The sequence below is a fragment of the Dreissena polymorpha genome, chromosome 13, assembly GCF_020536995.1.
Source record: "Dreissena polymorpha isolate Duluth1 chromosome 13, UMN_Dpol_1.0, whole genome shotgun sequence".
NCBI lineage: Eukaryota > Metazoa > Mollusca > Bivalvia > Myida > Dreissenidae > Dreissena > Dreissena polymorpha.
The window spans coordinates 63596399-63615533 of record NC_068367.1 but is presented as its reverse complement, the minus strand read 5'-3'; the positions used below and the strand labels follow the sequence as shown (position 1 = coordinate 63615533).

Sequence of the window (19135 nt, the reverse complement as noted above, 5' to 3'; positions counted from 1 at the left end):
GAAGTGCGAGGTGGCACAGTCTGGATTGCGTAGTTACGGGATATAAGTGACAAAAGCTAACCAAACAACGAAATGCTGCGTGCACCACCGCAGTTTGCTGATACAATGAAGTGGACATTATTGCAAAATGTACGCTTCCACCAAAGCACTCTTTTATACAAAATGACCTTGACAAGATCTAGGTACCAGAAAACACATTTTCACACATTCTCGACACTAGTAAAATGGACCATGATAACAAGCAAACTTTTTACTTGAACAGAAGTTATTACAAATTATGTAAGAACCAGTCAGTAAATTGTGTATACCCTAAATATTAATCAATAACATATTTAAGCATACACTAAGCCGTGCGCTAGAGAACAATACAAAATGTATCTATGTTTCGAATCCTTGACGATATTTTCGATTCACGGATAATAGAAACAATTAACATAGCATATAGAGACCTGTATTAACATGAACTGATATCAACTTAAAATAATAAATAAATAAATATTTTTACTGATATAATTCGGTATTGAACGCTTTGATAGTAAATAAAACGGACGCTGGCATTTTTGTCATCCGATATTTTCAACGGTACTAATAAATTAATATTATTAATTTTTGTAACACATTGCTAGAGTTTCTATCTAGCAAGGTCTTTTGTTAATGGCATCACTGAACAGATCAGAAAGTTCATTCCTATATGCTAGATAGAAAACGCTCTAGCAATGTGTTAAATTAAAGGTTATCAGATAATTCTAATCGATGTTTCAATTCTTTGTTTGAAGGTTAATGAACTCTTTACATTTAAATCATTTAGTCACAAACCTATGTACATAATTACATACGTCTAGTTTTAAATATAGGAATGAATACAGTTGCATGTACTGATTCTTGATACGTCCAAACCTATACAAAACCAGTATTTTGAAGCATTTGTGACTTCACTTTCCGTCTTAACTTAACTGGAGACATCATTTAAACGAAAAAATCCATAAAAGCTGAAATTGTAGTCCCATGTTTTAATGAATAATTTAAATATGTTAAAACATTACGTTTCACTCACAATAACTTACAATGGTGGAAGACTTCGCTTTAAGAGGAAGCTTCGGGTCAGCTGGGTGCACGTGCGCATTGGAGCATTGACGAAAGTCACTGCCTTTCTGTAGGACTGTCGCGTGACAACGCATTTTTTTACTTCGCACGCTACACCGCCAGAGTGTGGAACTCTTGTTAGCATTCTGGAAATATGTGTATTATCTTACATGGCAATCGAGTATAATATAGTTAAGCACATTTTATAAAATTCATAATCATTAATGAAGCGTTCTCGTAAATTAAGTACTTTCAGGCCGTATGAATATTATAAAATAATACACAATTTAGTATATTGGTAATTAAAATTCATATTAATTAATAAAGCGTTATCGTACCTTCACGCCGTATGAATATCCGTTGCTAAACACCAGCAATCGGCCGCCTCGTTTACTGCCGTTCTCTAGCATGGTGAAAGTTATAGGAACATCTTCTGTCACTGTGTCCGGTAATTCAGGCTCTGCTAGTGCTGTCTCTGTCGGTTCCATTGTCACGTTGAAGTTGCGTTGCGTGATATTGAATGTCCCATCCAACGGTTCGAGATCAGCGGCGACAGATGATACATCTATAGATGTCGAGTAGTCCAACGGTTCGAGATCAGCGGCGACAGATGATACATCTATAGATGTCGAGTTGTCCAACGGTTCGAGATCAGCGGCGACAGATGATACATCCATAGATGTCGAGTTGTCCAACGGTTCGAGATCAGCGGCGACAGATAATACATCTGTAGATGTTGAGTTGCCCATCGATTGTTGGTCAGTGTTGGTGAGAGCTCTTTCATCTTCATCCGCATCGGTGTCGGTGATTTCTGGCCAGTTTCTTTCCTCACACTGTCTGCATATGAAATGCAACCCATCATTCTGTTGGGCCTGACGATAGGCCTCATTCGAAATTCCTTAAAAACAAACAAGAAATATTGAATTAGTTTATTTAAAAACGTAAATTAGTTATATATCATTCACGTTCCATAAATACATCAGTTCTCATTGTATATACATATGGGGCCTGCTTTCTGCTAATCTTGGTTTCAGTGTACATAGTACAACACACCAATGGCGGCTGAGCGCAGAATACTGCAATCGGCCGCCAAAAAAATCTACAGTCCACTCTCGTTATCTCGAAGTCGGCGGGAACAAGAAAAAATATCGAGATAACGAGAGTTCGAGATATCCGATTTGGCGTTTTCAAAGAAAAAATATATATGGATTTGCGGACAGAAATACAAAGAAGGAATCTGCGGACGATATATACAAATTTCATGAACTAACAATGACATCGACAAATTTCACTGACAACACGGCTTTAATTGCTTAAAATATAGTCCGTAATGCAATTGTTGCGTTATAACTCGTATACAGATAACTCTATTGATAGTTCTGTGTTCTTTATTCAGTTCTTTACATAATGTTTCAAAGTCCAATACATCCAAGTCCAAAAGTTAATCAACAAGATATTACAAAATCCGTTCAAATCCATCCGTATGAAATTCTAACTAAATAATGTATTGATTTAATACATCAAGCAAAGATACTCTTACTCTAACGTACATTTAGTCGTGATAATATGTCAATTGCGGAAGAGAAACCTATCACCGAAGACGTAATTTATCATATATATCGGTCATTTTGGTTTGCTTATACATTAAATGGTCTTTTTAATTGAAACGGCGGACGAAATCGACTAAGGTTATAATATAAATTGACATTTTATCTCTCCATTTGGAGACCGTTTACATATTTTACGAAATTGGCCTTTAAGTTGCGCTGCTTACCATTTTAATATTTATATAATTAAATAATAATAATCTTATACTTTAATGTATTTATTATAATTGAACATTTTCTTTGAGGCCAATTTCTAAACAATTTAAAATATACAGCTCTGTTTCATTTACATAATTTATGTTTATTTACTTAATCATACGCTTATTATCGTATTAAAGATAATTTCTAAAAAGACTAATAATAACAGTTCTGTTTTATAAACATGATTTATGCATGCATCAATATTTAGTATACTCTTTAGGATAATAGTTTTAACTTAATAATCATATTCTACATAACTAATTTCTATATGATTTAGTAATTGTTCTCAATGTTAACTATATAAGGTTAATACGACACTCAATCAATCAATTAACAGAGACCGTTATCTCTTTAATCTCTTAATTAATCGACAACGATCAATAAAGGCCAGTTGCTACTTCACATAGCGCAATACACGCGAGAATTATTGGAAGTTGCTCAGTTTAGTAAATTGAATATTGATGATGTTTTTATTGAGATTTAATGATGTTTATATGAATTTTAAATTTATTTGCCTATGCAGGGATCGACAAGATTACAAGATATTAGATAATCCGACAGACGGTGGTTATATATTGCTGAATGAAAGAACCATAAACAACGCAAGAAGTTACACTCAAAATCTCATAATCTTAATGATTATAATACACATATTAATGTACAAATAATTTATAAATTTAATATATACAGCTTATATATAAAATAATAAATGATGCACTTTATATTGTGTACTATAATTTAGAGTTTACATACTCACCAGTTCCAAATAGTTTATTATAAATGCTTATAGCTAGTAATAATGATAAAATAATAAAAACTGAATAGTTATATTTTATTGAGATGTTTTTATTATATACAATTGACAAATTAAATTAAACTAACCAGTTCCACAAAGTCGATGCTGCCAACGTTCACAAACGTCGCATGTTGTCTAGTCTCCAAAAGATATATCATTATGTTCAATAATGAAACAAGCTTTAAAGTTGTACAAAGTCTTCATTTTCTAATAAAATAACTGCCATGCCAAATAAAATAGATATTTAACTGAAATAATTCGCTTCCAGAACAAATCTGGTTAGTTTTCTTTAAAAAAGAAAGAAATCAAATACTACAATAAATAGTAATCTGCTATGTTAATCATAACATATGCAATGCCGATGCTTATAAATTAAGTTTTTTTTATGTAACTTATTGTAATGAACAGACCGATTTCAGGGTGATGATTGTCCCCCATATGGCAAAATTCAACTTGAGTGGGCATCCATAACCAAATGCTGGAAAAAGCTTCAAACAGACTGCAGTGTATTCTGTCTTCCAGGTACTGGGTTTGCACTAAGTAACTGTACATTAAATTAGTATTTGTTCGTTATTATGTAAAATAATCACTTCTGGGAAGTATCTTAGTTTTGGGGCCAATATAATATGTTATAATATACGTATGAATTTTAAATATTACTTTCGTCTTGTTTAATTTACCCCAGATAGATGTCCTACAGAACAATATCAGACCAATCACCATGCAGTAGCCTAACAAAACCAGACATTTCAGTCCATTTCCTGTTGTCAGATCCCAATGTATATTGATTATAGATTCACTTTTATAATAGTTTGAATGTAAATAACTCTCTACTATAGACCTTTTTATGATTTTTATTCCCTAGAGCACATGTGAACAGTTTACTTCATACCAGAAAGAACCCGGAGGCAGTGCATGGTGTTCAATATTCTCAAATATGCGCCAGAAAGGAAAATGTGTGTTGAAGACATTGACAAACAATTTGAAAACTAGCCTTTGTGCTAAGCCTGGCAGTCTGTGGCTGATGACATTGTTTGTAGTCGCTCATGTTTGCTTACACTTATAATAACCTTTGTAAGACCTCAGTTCATGAACTCGTGAAGAATTATAGTTAATGAACTATTCACTGACAGTCCGTGAACAGAAAATGGGCCATTGAAAAATAGAAGGAAAGTGTTCATCAACTGTTCATGAACAGAAAAACCCTAAAGAACTTTTCAAGAACTGTGTTGTTCATGAACTGTTCAAGAACACTTCATACCATTGTTTTTCATGAATAGTTCATGAACACTTCATGCCATAAGGGTTCAAGAATATTTTATGAACATTTCATGTCATTATGGTACAAGAATAGTTCATGAACACTTCATGCCATTATGTTTCAAGAATATTTCATGAACACTTCATGCCAATTGTGTTCATGACCAGTTCATGAACTAAAATTTCAAGAACATTTCACAGACGTGGCCCATTTTCTGTTCACTGACTATTCGTGAACTATTCATGAACTCGGTTCACGAACAGTTCATGAACAGTTCACGAATTATTCGTGAACTGCAGAACAACATTTCGCAGGGGTATCTATTGACCAACAAGTGGTTAGGCTGAGAGCAGCATTGTGTGACACTTAGAGCTGCAACGATTCACCAACAGCTCGATTCGATTCGATTTCAGACACTCCGATACCGATTTTTTCGATTCGATTCATCTTCAAACCTAGTTTTATCATATATTCACTCTTCTGCCTCAAAATAAACATTTCTGTTTAAAAGTGTCACATGCCTAGATATCTTGGGCATTTGTCAAATTGTGTGTTTGTTTGATATAGTTTGGTTGGTTCAACAGTGTTTTAAAAACTGTTGAAAGTGTGTTAAATTAACATTTGTAAGAAATATTTTGCAAGAAACTGCCAATTGTCTTTCAAACTATGTCAATATTTCAATAAAACACATAAAAAGAAAAGCAAATTAGGACTCAATTTTAATATAAAAACTTCTGACTAGAAGATTGTGTTGAATACACAATAATATATATTTAAATAAATAATCATAAGAACATCTAGAATCAGTGGAGTGATAGTATTATCACTATTATACTTATATCCAAAACCGCAACAAGCACGTCTACCATTGTGCTGTGACAACATCACCTGTTACATGTAGAACAAAGCACATTCTCTAATAAACGTAACAAATTTCCAACAGAAACAGAACTACTTTTCTGGCTGGCGACTTGAGTAGTTGCACTTGTGCGGGTGCTGGAGGTTTCGGTAAATGACAAGTTCGGTATCATCAGGGGCATTTATTTGCAAACTGTGGATTAAATTTGAGTTGAGTAATTAATGCTATGCCTACGGTAAAGAATAAAGGGGAATGAATGAGCTACCTCTGAAAAACGAATTCTGTTAGGAAATTGTAGGTAAATTTGCGATTTAAATAACGCAATACTGTTTCTTTTTTTAATAATTGGTGCTTTTATTTAAATAACATAATAGTAATAATAAATAATGATTTATGGCGGAATCAATGTAAGATCTTCAATAAAGTTTAATGCTATTTAAAAAAGTTTCTTGTAAAATATTGTAGACATGATTTAATATGATTTCAGTTTAAATATAAAGCGCAATAGTATTTTAGACCACCGATAAACACTCAATTTCTCAATATATAAACATGAGGTAGTTTGCCAACATAATGAATATGTTGCCCAGCTCTTGCCACGTGGAGGCCACCTCTTGTAAGAGCCAAATGTTGAATTTTATATTACATGTTTTATTATTTCTTTCTGGTTGAGAAAAACACAAGAAAAAAAAATATAATCTAATACGTGTACGTAATTAATAAAAAGTAATATATGATACGCGTTATGTTTTATATTTTTGTTAAGTGCGCGTTCCATTGAACGTTGAGTTAAGCGAAGTTATACACATAATTGAAAACTGATAAAAATGACATCTAACACAACGCCAGCAGAATGAATGCACTGTGTAATAGCAAGCTGCTGTGATGATCACTATCTTATCAGCTTAATACACAGGCACCTGGCTACTGTACTGGAACAATGGGTTTTACGGCCAAAATAACTGATATCATTTTTTGCCAGAACAAATCCGTTGAATACCACCAGTATTTTTTGTAAACATGATTAAAGAAGGAAAACGTTTGTTTATTTCACAGTTTGAAAGTTACTGGTCGTGTATGTAAAAACTCGGCCACCAGTGTTAAAGCATGTTCACGATCTAAACATACATATCTAGATTATTTTAAGAACAATACCTGACGTGATTGTAGGATAAAAAAGCGAGAAATTTATTTATATAAGAAACAAACATATTTGATATTAGTATATTAAACCACCGAAAATTTCTTATTATATAAACATGAGGTAGTTTGCCAACATAATGAATATGTTGCCCAGCTCTTGCCACGTGGAGGCCACCTCTTGTAAGAGCCACATTATTAATTTTTTTATCTGATACGCTTAAATTAAGTTTTTTTCAACTAATTGTTTAAAAACATATATATAAAAAAACAATCATGACCTAAAGATAAACTTTTAATATATAATTTACCTCCCTTGATTAGAATATTAATAGGTTGCAAGCCTGGATAATTAATATTAACACTTTGCAAACATCTCTAAATTGATAAAATCAACTCCGTACATTTAAACAGATAATTTAATAAGTGTCAAACAACTCAATTAATGTACACGCTTATCGACAAAAGGTGCGATTAATTATACCAATTTACCGAAACCTCCACGGCATTTACTATATAAATCAATTTACCGAACTTGTCATTTACCGAAACCTCCATAACTCCACTTGTGCTACCTCTTAGTCTTGCTAAATCAACGTTATGTATGCATCCGTGAAGCATAGTTTACACTTTGCTTTATCGGGAGGGCAACCATCCCGAAACCCAAAATACTGCCACACTTTTGATTTTAGCTTCTTAGGCGCATCTGATTATTTCAATTTGTCGGCCACAACTTGTTCAGCCATTTTTACGCTTTTTCCGAAAGTAAACCGTAACGCGCTTATTGATTGGATGACTAAAGCAATAAGCAGCCAATCGCGCGCGTCGATATTACAGGTAAAGATAAAACCTATACCTTCCCGTATCAAATAGTCAGAATACAGCGAACTTTACGTATCTATGTATATATATGTCTATATGTGAAAGAATCGAATCGAATTTGGTAGGTTTGGTATCGTAATCGAATCGACGCATTTCGAACCGATTTTCGATGCATCGGATCGAATCGTTGCAGCTCTAGTGACACTGGGTGGTAGTGGAAAGTTTGTAAGTTACCATAAATGGAATATATCTGCTAGGTAAATGTGAAGAATTTCTGTGAAGTTGAACATGGAGATTTAAAAAAAAAGTGATTTGATTGTGATAAAGAAACATTACTACTCTGTGTGGATTGGAATAACTTTGCTCTGAAATTTTAAAACAAATATAATGCTAGAAATGAATAAATATTTTTTGTCATATTAAAACATTGCCAATGGTTTAAAACAAATGCTACAACCATATTGCATGATTTTTTTTCAGTATATATTTTTTTTTAATCTTTCTATTTTATATTATTTTGACATTGTAGTTGCTTATCATACAATCCTATGTAATTAAGATTGATACTTTTCATAAGTGTATGTGAAAATATAAAAATTTAGATCTTGCTAGATACAGATGAAAAGAAAATAATATAAATATGTTAAGTTGATATCATTTTCTACATTTTATGTCGCTGTTTTATACTGAGATTATGTTAATAGGGAATTTCACTGTAGAGATTTAATGTGGTTTGAAATTAAAAGCATTCGCTATGAAACACTGTCCTGTCCTCCCAGGGAGGGGAAATCTAAAGCAAACTAATTGAACAGAAAATACTTGAATACCGGTACATCGCTGGCGTTTTCATGAATATTTAGGATTGAAACTTTTTTGTTTGTGTGCATAAATTGCAAATGATTCACTAGATTATTAAAATAATCATTTTTTATTTATTTTCAGAAGAAACTTTTGTTTATTTTATGATTGCACATTAAAACATTTCAGGAAGCAAGTATTATAGTTTAATTTAAGTATGCATTATTTGTTTGAGATCTGTTTGTAAATGTTCTGTATAACATTGCCTAGAATAAAATATCATGATGTGTAATGAGTATTTTAAAGTGTGCGGCATTTAAGACTTATCAAAACCTGAAAGTATGTGATTTTAAAGTAATTTTTTAACCATTGTCAATGTTTCAAATGGTCAATTACATATATATGTTAGATCAAATAATGTGAAAAATACTGGTCATTGAATTAAAATAAAATTAATGGTGAAATTGATTAAATATTGTCAATAAAAAGCTTTTAAAATATATGTATCTTAAAACAGAGAAAATGACTAGAAAATTAGACTCTCTGGTGGCAGTGACTTTAATGATTGGCAGTCTTGTATCGCATATTGCGTGTAGAGGACAAAAAATGGAAAATGATCTTCAAATGGACGACCCTGGTAAAAGTTTGCTGGTCGAGCATTCATGGGACACATGTAACATGAAGTCTGACCGCGGGACAAAATGCAAAGACTGGTCAGTACGGTGGTATTTTGATTCGGAGGGGAAACGTTGCCAACGATTTTGGTATGGGGGTTGTGACGGAAATGAAAATAATTTCGAATCTGAGAAGGAGTGTAAAGACTCTTGCAATGCTGCATCTCAGGGCACAGGTGAGTCTACTGGCGGATGTGCAGTTTTTTTGTGTAATGGAAGTTCTGCCCTTTAGGCCAGCGTTTTTATTTTATTTGTTTTTCGGGAAATGTTTCGAAAAAATTGAGTCGGGGGGGGGGGGATAAATAAAAATAAAATCATGAAAAGTGAGCAGTCTACCAAAAAAATAAAAATAAAACTGTCTAAACTGATAATTTATTTTATTTTTGAAAATTTAAAATTAAGCCAATTTAACCTTATGTATACTTGCATTAACCTTTAAGTGTTTTGTATATCTTATTACACTGTTGTAGAAGCATTTTATAATAACAGTAAACATATTTATATATATATTTATATGCAAAAGCACCTTTCGCATGTATTATACTATATTGCTTCAATAGAGACCATTAACCACGCCAGGTGTGTAGTGTATAATAGTGATCGTTAAACTTTTGTTTAGTGTTAATCATATGTATGTTTATAACAAATATAGCATGCATTTGACTTAAATAAAAAAGAATTGAAAACTTTTTAAATTGTTTTATAGCTTTAAATAACAACCAACTTTGTAACTTTCATCCATGGAAGGAATATGCACACTAAAAAATACTATTTAATATACAACAGACTTGCTTTATATCATGATAATTTGTATCAATCATGAGAAAAAATGAGCCACATAACAGGAAATTGGACCTTAGGGCGATTGCGACCATTTTGGCTCCAAAAGAGCAGTCTGATCAGGATCCAAACTGTTCAATATAATTGTCATTCAGGCAGTACGTCTAAAGATGTTAAGCGAACACTTTGGATCCTGATCAGACTGCGCTTGAATTGATCTTGATCCAAACTTTGTGTAGTGAAAGTTCTAGTACATAAAATGTTAATATTTTATTTAAGAAACCGTGAGTTATAGACTTATAAAAATATTTGCTGCATTTCATTTTATATTCAAAGAGAGTTATAGTGTTTATATATGTAAAGTAAACACAAGAGGCATGACTACAATATTTGGTGTGTAACATCGTTATGAGGTTCTCTTTGAAGTTTGTTCAAATCATGCAGAAAATTTGCCCTCCCTAGGGGTTACTGTTTTGCTTATAAATATAAATAATATAATCATTCTCTGAAACCGCAAGGCCCTTTGGTTTGTTGCGTTGCATGCCAACCATATTGTGGTTCTTTGCTAAGTTTCCTCAAAGCATGTCTCCGTGGTCAAAACTGTTTGCGCTTTAGGGGTCAACTGATTTATATAGATACATGTCTTTGATAATCCCTAACAACACAGACACCGCAAGGGTCAGGGGTTCAATATTTGGTGTGTAACATGTTAGTGTTTTCTTCTTCTAGGTGTGATCAAATCATACATTTGGAGTTAAAAATAACCCGTCATTGTTTCGCATGCGTAATATTTACTTATATAATAAAGAGTAAAACAATATTATTCTCTCAAAACGCATGGGTTAGGTGATAATTGTTTTGTATGTGACATTGTATGGCGGTAATCTTCGTAGGTTTTGTATCATGTCTATTGGCTTCACATTAGCCCCAACAAAATATTGAGGTAAAAGACAAAATATACCTAGAAACCTTGATTTATTTCATTGACGATTTTCTTAAGTGAAAGCCGTATAAAGAATTAAATAGCACATGTACCAAGGATTTAAATTGTTCTAGTAGAATTACTCTGCTGACTGTATATAACTTACTCGCAAGATTAATTATATATAGAACACAACTTTTGAACTATGTAATTGTATATTTTAAAATAGTATTTGATTTTAAAAATTTCGTAAAGGACTCACAGTATTGTCAAAATAAAATGGTGTAAACTTTTGCACATATTATTTTGTTCCTCTCTTATTCACAGTTTAAGTTCAAATAAAAATTTCTATTGAATGTGTTGTCTGTATTATTTTAAGGAGAAACAGCAATAACATGCTTTGGATATATAATAAACAGAGAGAGCTATATAAATGTGAAGATAATAATAACCCTTGGAACAAATACATAGAGCCGATTGAGCACCAGGGCCCTTGCTACACTTTCGGGGATTGGGGCCGGGGCCCTTAGAGGGGGGAATTTCACGTCGTTTTCGGCGAAAAGGGAAATTTTACAAGATCTTTTCACCAATCATTCAACACTTAATATTGCTATATTTTAATGTAATTTACATAAATATACGTTTAATCAAAGGTTTATAGCAAGATACCAGCTGGCAGCATATGTATAAAAGTAAAAAAAAAAATTTTTGTTTTGGAGGGGGGCAATTTTAGGTAAAATAGGGGAAAAAAGTATACTATTTTAAGGTGGGAATGGGGCAGAATTTCGGCCCCAAAAACGGCCAAACGAGGGCACTGAGCACATTTATCAACAGAGCCTGAGGTGTGATAAATATATTTGCATTCCTTGCAGTACAAATCTAGCAGTATGAAAACATTATTTACAGTTGATAGAACATCATATTTCGGCTAAATAATAACTCATTTTTGAAAAAATAATGTCAAGAAAAATAAATAAAACTGTATTGTGACTTTGACGGACATACGAACATCGGGACCCAATATTATTTTCTTCAGAAGCTGTGTTGCATACTTTTTTTCTAAATAAAGAATATATATGGGTGGGTGGGAAATGGGATTATTGATGCAAGTACCTGTGGTTCAGTCCTCATGTTCATTATAAAGAAACGTAAAGTAGTACTTCTTGGACATTTTCGGGATGTTGAGTTTTATCTATAAAAATATTACAGGATATGCATTTTCATAAATACGCATATTTATTGAACCTACCCAAAACTTTTTAACACACAGAAAGTTATCGATGGTGACACCTCTGCATCATCTGCCAAAACTCATTATTATTTTGAATTCGTATCACATAATATGGGCATGATGTCAACAATGGTGTTCTGAAGATTATTTTTTCTAATTGAAATTGTTTCTGCTCCGTTTTTAATTAATTTGATTTTAAAATATGCTACATTTGTCTCGTTGATGTTATTGTCCGCCATTTCGGAAATGCAATATGAAAATCGTTTGTTAAATACTCACCGATTGGCTAATAGCTTGTGGTATTGGCTGCAATAGCCAATGAAAATCGCTGACGCTTTACAAGTCAAATTGGCACAACGAAACAACCCGTATTATAAAAAAAATTTGGAACAACACTTTCGGCAATCTGCGCATTCTTTTCTAGTATTGAATAAAATACTAGGTCGGCGGGTGAAATGTAAATAAAAAAAAAACGAAAGTGATTTTTATTTGTATTTGTCGAAAAATAGGGTCGGTCGCTCCCGTAAAACAGATAATTAAAAAATGCTGGCCTTATGTTTGAGCTTCACTGGGCATAACTGGGTTTAACCTTTTACCAATCAGATACATATTTCGACCCATTTGTTACATTTAGAAAGTTACATTTAATTAAATTACCTTTCTAACTTAATTCAAGTTTTTAAGGCTGCATTTCGAACTCTTAGATACTGATGAGCAGCAAACAACATAAAACCTGAACAAACTGTGAGTTACTCGCAGGCTGATCTGGTTTTATGCTAGTTGCAAAAGCCATTTTCACTTTGCGTCTGAATGGGAGGGTTAATGCATGTGCGTTGTGTTGCCCAAGATAAGCCTGTGCAGTCTGTGCAGTCTACATAGCTTAATCTAGGACAGCACTTTCCACCTTGGCTGACTTTCTTTAAATAAAAAATTTCATTAAAGCGGAAAAAGCTGTTGCTCATTTGCCTGACTGCACAGGCTAATCTGGGACAACACTCTGGGCACATGCATTAAGGGCTGTTTTTCCAGAATGCGGCTAATATATATTTATGGTACACAAGTCTAGTCTGGTCAGCGTAATGAGATGGTGTCATGATCACACTGCAACATTATTAGAGTAGATAATTAATCAGATTGCATGTTTTTAGAAATGTTTTATTTTACACACGTAAAAAGCTGAGTGGAGAAGTATGTATAATATTGAACTGATTGGAGATGAAATGGTACAAGTCTTTCAATGGTTGGCGATGCACTATCACATGATATGTGTATATCAATTGATAGATTAATCGAGACTTACCTTAGGAAGTCGATGGTTGATCGTAATTTCATCTACTGTAAATCCCCTTAAGAGCTCAACACGAGAGAGATGACGCAGCTTTCGCAAGAGAGATAATCAAGCTTCAGAGTAAGCAAGGTTTTAAGAAAAAACCTTGCAAACAAATTTTTAGAAAATTAACATTTATAATATGGGCGGGTGTCAATAAGACTGGGCGGGCGTGTTGAGCTCTTAAGGGGATTTACAGTAGATGAAATTACGATCAACCATCGACTTCCTAAGGTAAGTCTCGATTTATCTATCAATTTCATCTACTGTATAACCCCTTAATGAGCCCCACACGAGATTTTAGAGAATTTTCTATAAATTTGTAGGAAATATTGGAGGCAAAGAAATAATACAAACATTGTTGCATATAGATATGTATGTCCGTTTATTTACATGTCTACCTCATTTGTTCAGCACAGCAGATTGAAAATTAGTGGTGTTATGTACTATTTCCCGTGAATAGAATCTGGCAAATGTCTTTGCATTTGTCCACCCGGCTGCTGCCATAATTTGATCTAGTGCAACCCCTCCTTTGCTAGCTTTGGAAGTTGCTGCTGATCTAGAGCTGTGGGGTTTGTACTGTTTGTCAATACCGGCTGAGGTTAAGACTTTCTTTATCCAGTTGCTAATTGTGGATTTGGAAACATGTTTGAAAGGACTAACTGTACTTATGACTAAATAATCATCTTGTCTTAACGAATCGGTTATATCGAGGTATTTACACATTGTTTCCACAATTTAAATGTCCCTTCCCCCCTCATATCTATGAAGAACAATGGGCCTCAAATGTGTCCCTGGTCTGGTTTGTTTTAACAAATGTTTAGGTGATATGACGGTTGTTTGCTTGTCTGCACTGATTTGAATATGAGTAGTTTTGAGGGAGTGTAGAGTTGACTAGTAAGAAAAGCATGCATAATTTGTGGGACAAAAATGCAAAGTTATCAGTTTTCAGTGAATGTAAAAAATCAAGAACAATATTAACATCCCATATGCATTGATAACGTGGGAAAGCTGGTCTTGTATTGAAACAGCCTCTCATAAATCTTGATAAAATGGCATCATCATGAATGTTTATATTTCCACACAGTTTTAAGAATGTACTAAGTGCGCTTCGTGCTGTATTTAACGCACTATAACTTAGACCTTGTTTGAATAAAGATGTCAGAAAATTAATAACATGCTTTAGATTGGGTTTAATGGGATTCTTCGATTGTCCACAGTAGTTAATCCATTTCTTTATATATCCGTCATGTTGTCTCTTTGTAGTTTCTCTCCACGATCCGAGGATAATGGCTCTAGCTTGTTTTGAAATTCCTTTGTTTTTGAGCGATTTCCTGATAAGCGAAAAAGTCCTAGTCTCATTTTGGGAAGTGGATACATTTTGTTTGGTTTGTGTGGAAGTGTCAGAATAGATTTCGGAAGTGGAAGTAGATAGCATGATCCGCTGATCAACCGTAATAGACTGGGCCCCCATGGCTGTGTTGGCCAAATTGGGCCCACTAGAACGGCGTCTGTCCTGTCTTCCGCCACTTTCTGTAGCACCTTTGATATTAAACTGAAAGGAGGGAACATATAAAACACACATGATTTCCATTCGAAAGTAAACGCGTCTATTTGATGTGCTTTATGATCTGGAAACCTTGAAACGTAAAGATCCAATTTGTTGTTGAGCTTAGAACCAAACAGATCCACCTGCATGTTATTGTGAATATTCATGATTTTCTTGAATACATCATCATTCAATGACCACTCAGTATCATCATTAATTGTTCTAGATATCTCATCAGCTTGATGATTTTCCGTTCCAGGCACGTGTGCCACTGACAAATGCAATTTCTTTTCAAAGCCCCACAGCCATACCTTTCTTGCTAAGTTATGTAGTTCATCAGTTCGACCACCAAAATTTTTTAAGTATGCTACACTATTCGTGTTGTCCATGTAGAGTTTGAGATGTTTGTTCGTTTCATTTTTACAGAACGCCATAAGCGTAAGTTGGCATGCCTTTAATTCTAAAATATTTATGTGCATACTTTGTTCCCCTGCGGACCATATGGCCCCTGTTTTTTGGCCGTTTGTTTTGTTATATCCACCCCAGCCTGTTTTTGAAGCGTCACTGTATATGATAATATCTGGTGGACCATGATAAATCTTTTTGTACGAGGATTCAATATTGTTTATCCACCATTGTAACGAAGGGTGTATGGATTTGGGAATGTTCATATAACTGTTGAAATTGCCATTGTGCTTCGAAAGTGCTTGTTCTTTTATTTTTTCTAATGGTCTGATAAATAGTGTTGCATATTCAACCCCCGGAGTGGCCGCCACTAATTTACCGATAAGCTTGGCAAACTCCCTTATTATTGTCCTCATTTTTGTTACCATGGCTTGACACATGTGTCGAATTTCTTCCTTACGGGTCATGGTTAGTGTTACAGTCATGGTAATAGAACATAATACAAATCCTAAAAATGTTAATTGTTGACATGGTCGTAATACTGATTTTTCTATATTGATAGTAAGGCCTAGACGGTCAAATAATGTTATTGTGTCTATAATATTTTGCTCACATTTAAGTTTTGTCTCTCCTTGTAAGCATGAGTCGTCAATATATGCTGTACTGACATAACCTTTCGATCTTAAATAAGCATATGCAGGTTTTAACACTTTAGAAAATACTCCTGGGCTGCTTGATAAGCCCATGACTAAGGCACAGAATTGAAATTTTCTACCATCAAACACAAACCTCAGCATGTGTCTGTGTTCTTTCGCTACTTCAATGGAATAGAATGCATCAGCTAGATCAACAGAACCAAACCAACAATTTTGTCTCATGTTTGCCACCGCCGTAGCTAATGTTTCCATTTTAAAGTGAATTTTGTTTGTATAGTCTATATTAAATGGTTTTAAATTTAAAATAATCCTGATTTTGTCATTTGATTTTGGTCTATAAAAGATGTTTGATATAAATTCGCCGTCATATGGTCTATTTTCGATTTCTTCAATTATACCAGTTTTCAAGAACATGTCTATTTCCCTTTGATTGCTTTGTTTTTCCCTCTCATTAAATTGGTATGGCAAAGGTGGATTTTCTTGAATAGGTGAACTGTTTACTTCAAGCTTGTAACCTCTTATTGTATTTAAAATCCAATTATCGCTTGTTTGTATTTCCCATTCTTTAATTGCTAATTTCGTTTTACCTGCTTTAAAATTTTCTTTGGTATTTTGTAAAAAACATGTGCGTTGACTAAAGTTAATCTTTAGGTCACCTACGTTTATTTCTGTTTGGGGTGCATCTTGAAATTTCCCCTGCGTTTGTGCTGGTATGCGTGGTTGTTGTTTCTGAATTGATTTGCTCCCGGATTCCACCTGTGCTGATTTGGGCGCTGGCCTAAAAAAGGCTTCCGATGAGTTGGAGCGTAGCGCATGTTGACGATTTGTTTGGCTCCTTCGGTGGTTTTAATAGCCTCTGGAATCTTTTCGAACAGCTTTTTTGCTGAGGAGTCCAAATTTTCTAGATGTCTATAGCGGGGTTGCAATTCCTTTTTTAGTTTCTCTCTTCTGTAATTGGTCGTCATCTGTATCCCATTGGTTGCCAATTTGAATGCGTCCGATAACAGCTGTTTCAGTACTTTATCTTTGGATGTATGAATCCTCTCAAGTGCCTTTATGATTGGTACCGCTACTTGTGCAAGCGTGCTGTGAGACTTTTGCAGGAGAAAGTCTGAATGTCTTGGAGACTGTTTTAATTGTCTCCACAGAAATTCATTAACCTTGGGGACTGGAAGGAACTCGATGTTGACTGGCCGTTTATGTCTGTTCAGAATCTCTTAGATTTTTTCTTCTGACTGCTTGTTTTTTATTGCCTTGTTTGTAATCTCAGCGATGGTAGGTGATACGGCCTCACCAGTTTCCGTTGTCTCAGTACGGAATTGCGTTAACTCTGTTATAAGATCGCAATCCTCCTCATCCGAACAGCTTTCCTCATCCAAATAACCATGCATTTCGTCTATTTCTGCGTCCATTGGGTCCGATTCCGAATCGGAACTTTCGGCAACTGTAACCGCAGGTGCTTGTAACTGTTTGGACGGCCCCGACTGGCACATATCCGAGTCCGAAATTCGTGACTTTTTTGACGGCCCCGCCTCTTCTTGTTTTTTGCGTTTAATTTCTTTCACGTCTTTTTGAAGTTTTTCAATGGTCGATTTCATTTCACCCACTGATCGTGCAATGTTTGCAAATTTACTCATGTTTTTGTTCAGTTCTTGTAAAATGTCTTCCCCTCTTTGCTCAGGGGCCCCTGAAGGGTTATGTCCTGGCTGATCGGACATTGTATGTTCTACAAAATAAAATTAAACCCCGGTATAAATGTTTGCTGCATTTCCCGTTAGGATGAACATTTAAGTATTATTACCAGCAGTTTGCGGCCAGAATAAAATAATATCCGTTCATACAATCCCTATGGTTATCCCGGATTGTTTAATTGCCATGTTTACAACCGGCCGTTGAACTATCAGTTATTGTAGAACAACCCTCAATGAGTATTCTTCGCGGCGCGTTTCAAAGCCACAAAACAGGATACGTAAAACACGCCATGCGACATGCGACAATTGCAGCGATGTTCGCTGTATCTACTATGCTAGGTAGCGCATACGTAAAATCAAACTCTATCAATAGCGTGTAACAGCGTAGTTTATATTGACCTACTTTTGAGGACAATATTGTTTGCCTGTTGGCGGTAAAGCAGATATTTTACTGCGTATATTAATATGTTCATACACAAGTTTATATATGCGCAATGTATGTCCGATTATATGAATATGTTTACGGATGAGAATGTAGGGTTCTCATTGATCTGGATTTTCCAGTATGTATTCGTCCCAGCGTCCGTTACAAATTAATTCGCCATTTTTGGACATGGAGCCGTTCAGGCATACGCAGTGTTACTGCGAGTTAATGAGAATATACATCCGTATTTTAATTATATAGCGTTTGCATTTTAACTTTGCAATGTGATTTTCACTTGCGTTACAAATGTTTTGCACTCGCAGTATTGCAAAAATGGTAAACTAGGGACACTTATCTCTCCTGTACATCATTTCTGACTTATAAAAACTACATGATTATTGTCGACACTATTGCTGGCAAAAACCCGTATGTTTTCCGTCTAAAACATGAAAATTCGCTTGAAAGAACAACGATGAATATAATAAATATTATTATTTCAACTTACCCGTGTGTGTGCTATTTATTGTATGTGAATATTCCGAATTTACACTGATTGAACATTTTGTCGCCTGCTCCGCTGCTGATAAGCCTCGTCTCTGATTATCTCTGTTGCGAAAGCTGCGTCATCCCTCTCGTGTGGGGCTCATTAAGGGGTTATACAGTAGATGAAATTCTTCATTATGCTGAACTCATAACCTGCTGGATCAGCAAATAAAAAAATGGTCTTCTTTCATGTACCAAGATGGGAGCTTTCTTTGCCAGAATAATAATTAAGTCTCTGGCTAGATGTCTAAATTCAGACTAAGCAGAAAATGATTGTATTGATCCTTGATAATGTAGGCTGCTCCTGAAGTGTTTGGTTTTGATAGGGACATCAAAGTGTCTCCTTTGCTCTTGTTGATAAAGTGG

General features: G+C 34.4%; 2 protein-coding genes across 2 annotated transcripts; both read right to left on the bottom strand.

Annotated features, from left to right (window-relative positions):
• Positions 1–1046: 1046 nt before the first annotated feature.
• LOC127854718 (uncharacterized) lies at positions 1047–15940 on the bottom strand. Its single transcript, XM_052389777.1, has 3 exons — positions 15835–15940; positions 1422–1981; positions 1047–1229 (listed from the first exon to the last, which is right to left on the bottom strand). Exons 1-3 carry the CDS (start codon positions 15938–15940, stop codon positions 1047–1049), a joined length of 849 nt encoding a protein of 282 aa, XP_052245737.1.
• A 1221-nt stretch (positions 15941–17161) lies between these two features.
• On the bottom strand, positions 17162–18899 carry LOC127854427 (uncharacterized). Its single transcript, XM_052389458.1, has 2 exons — positions 18732–18899; positions 17162–17837 (listed from the first exon to the last, which is right to left on the bottom strand). Exon 2 carries the CDS (start codon positions 17827–17829, stop codon positions 17329–17331), a length of 501 nt encoding a protein of 166 aa, XP_052245418.1. The 5' UTR covers positions 17830–17837; positions 18732–18899; the 3' UTR covers positions 17162–17328.
• Positions 18900–19135: the final 236 nt, after the last annotated feature.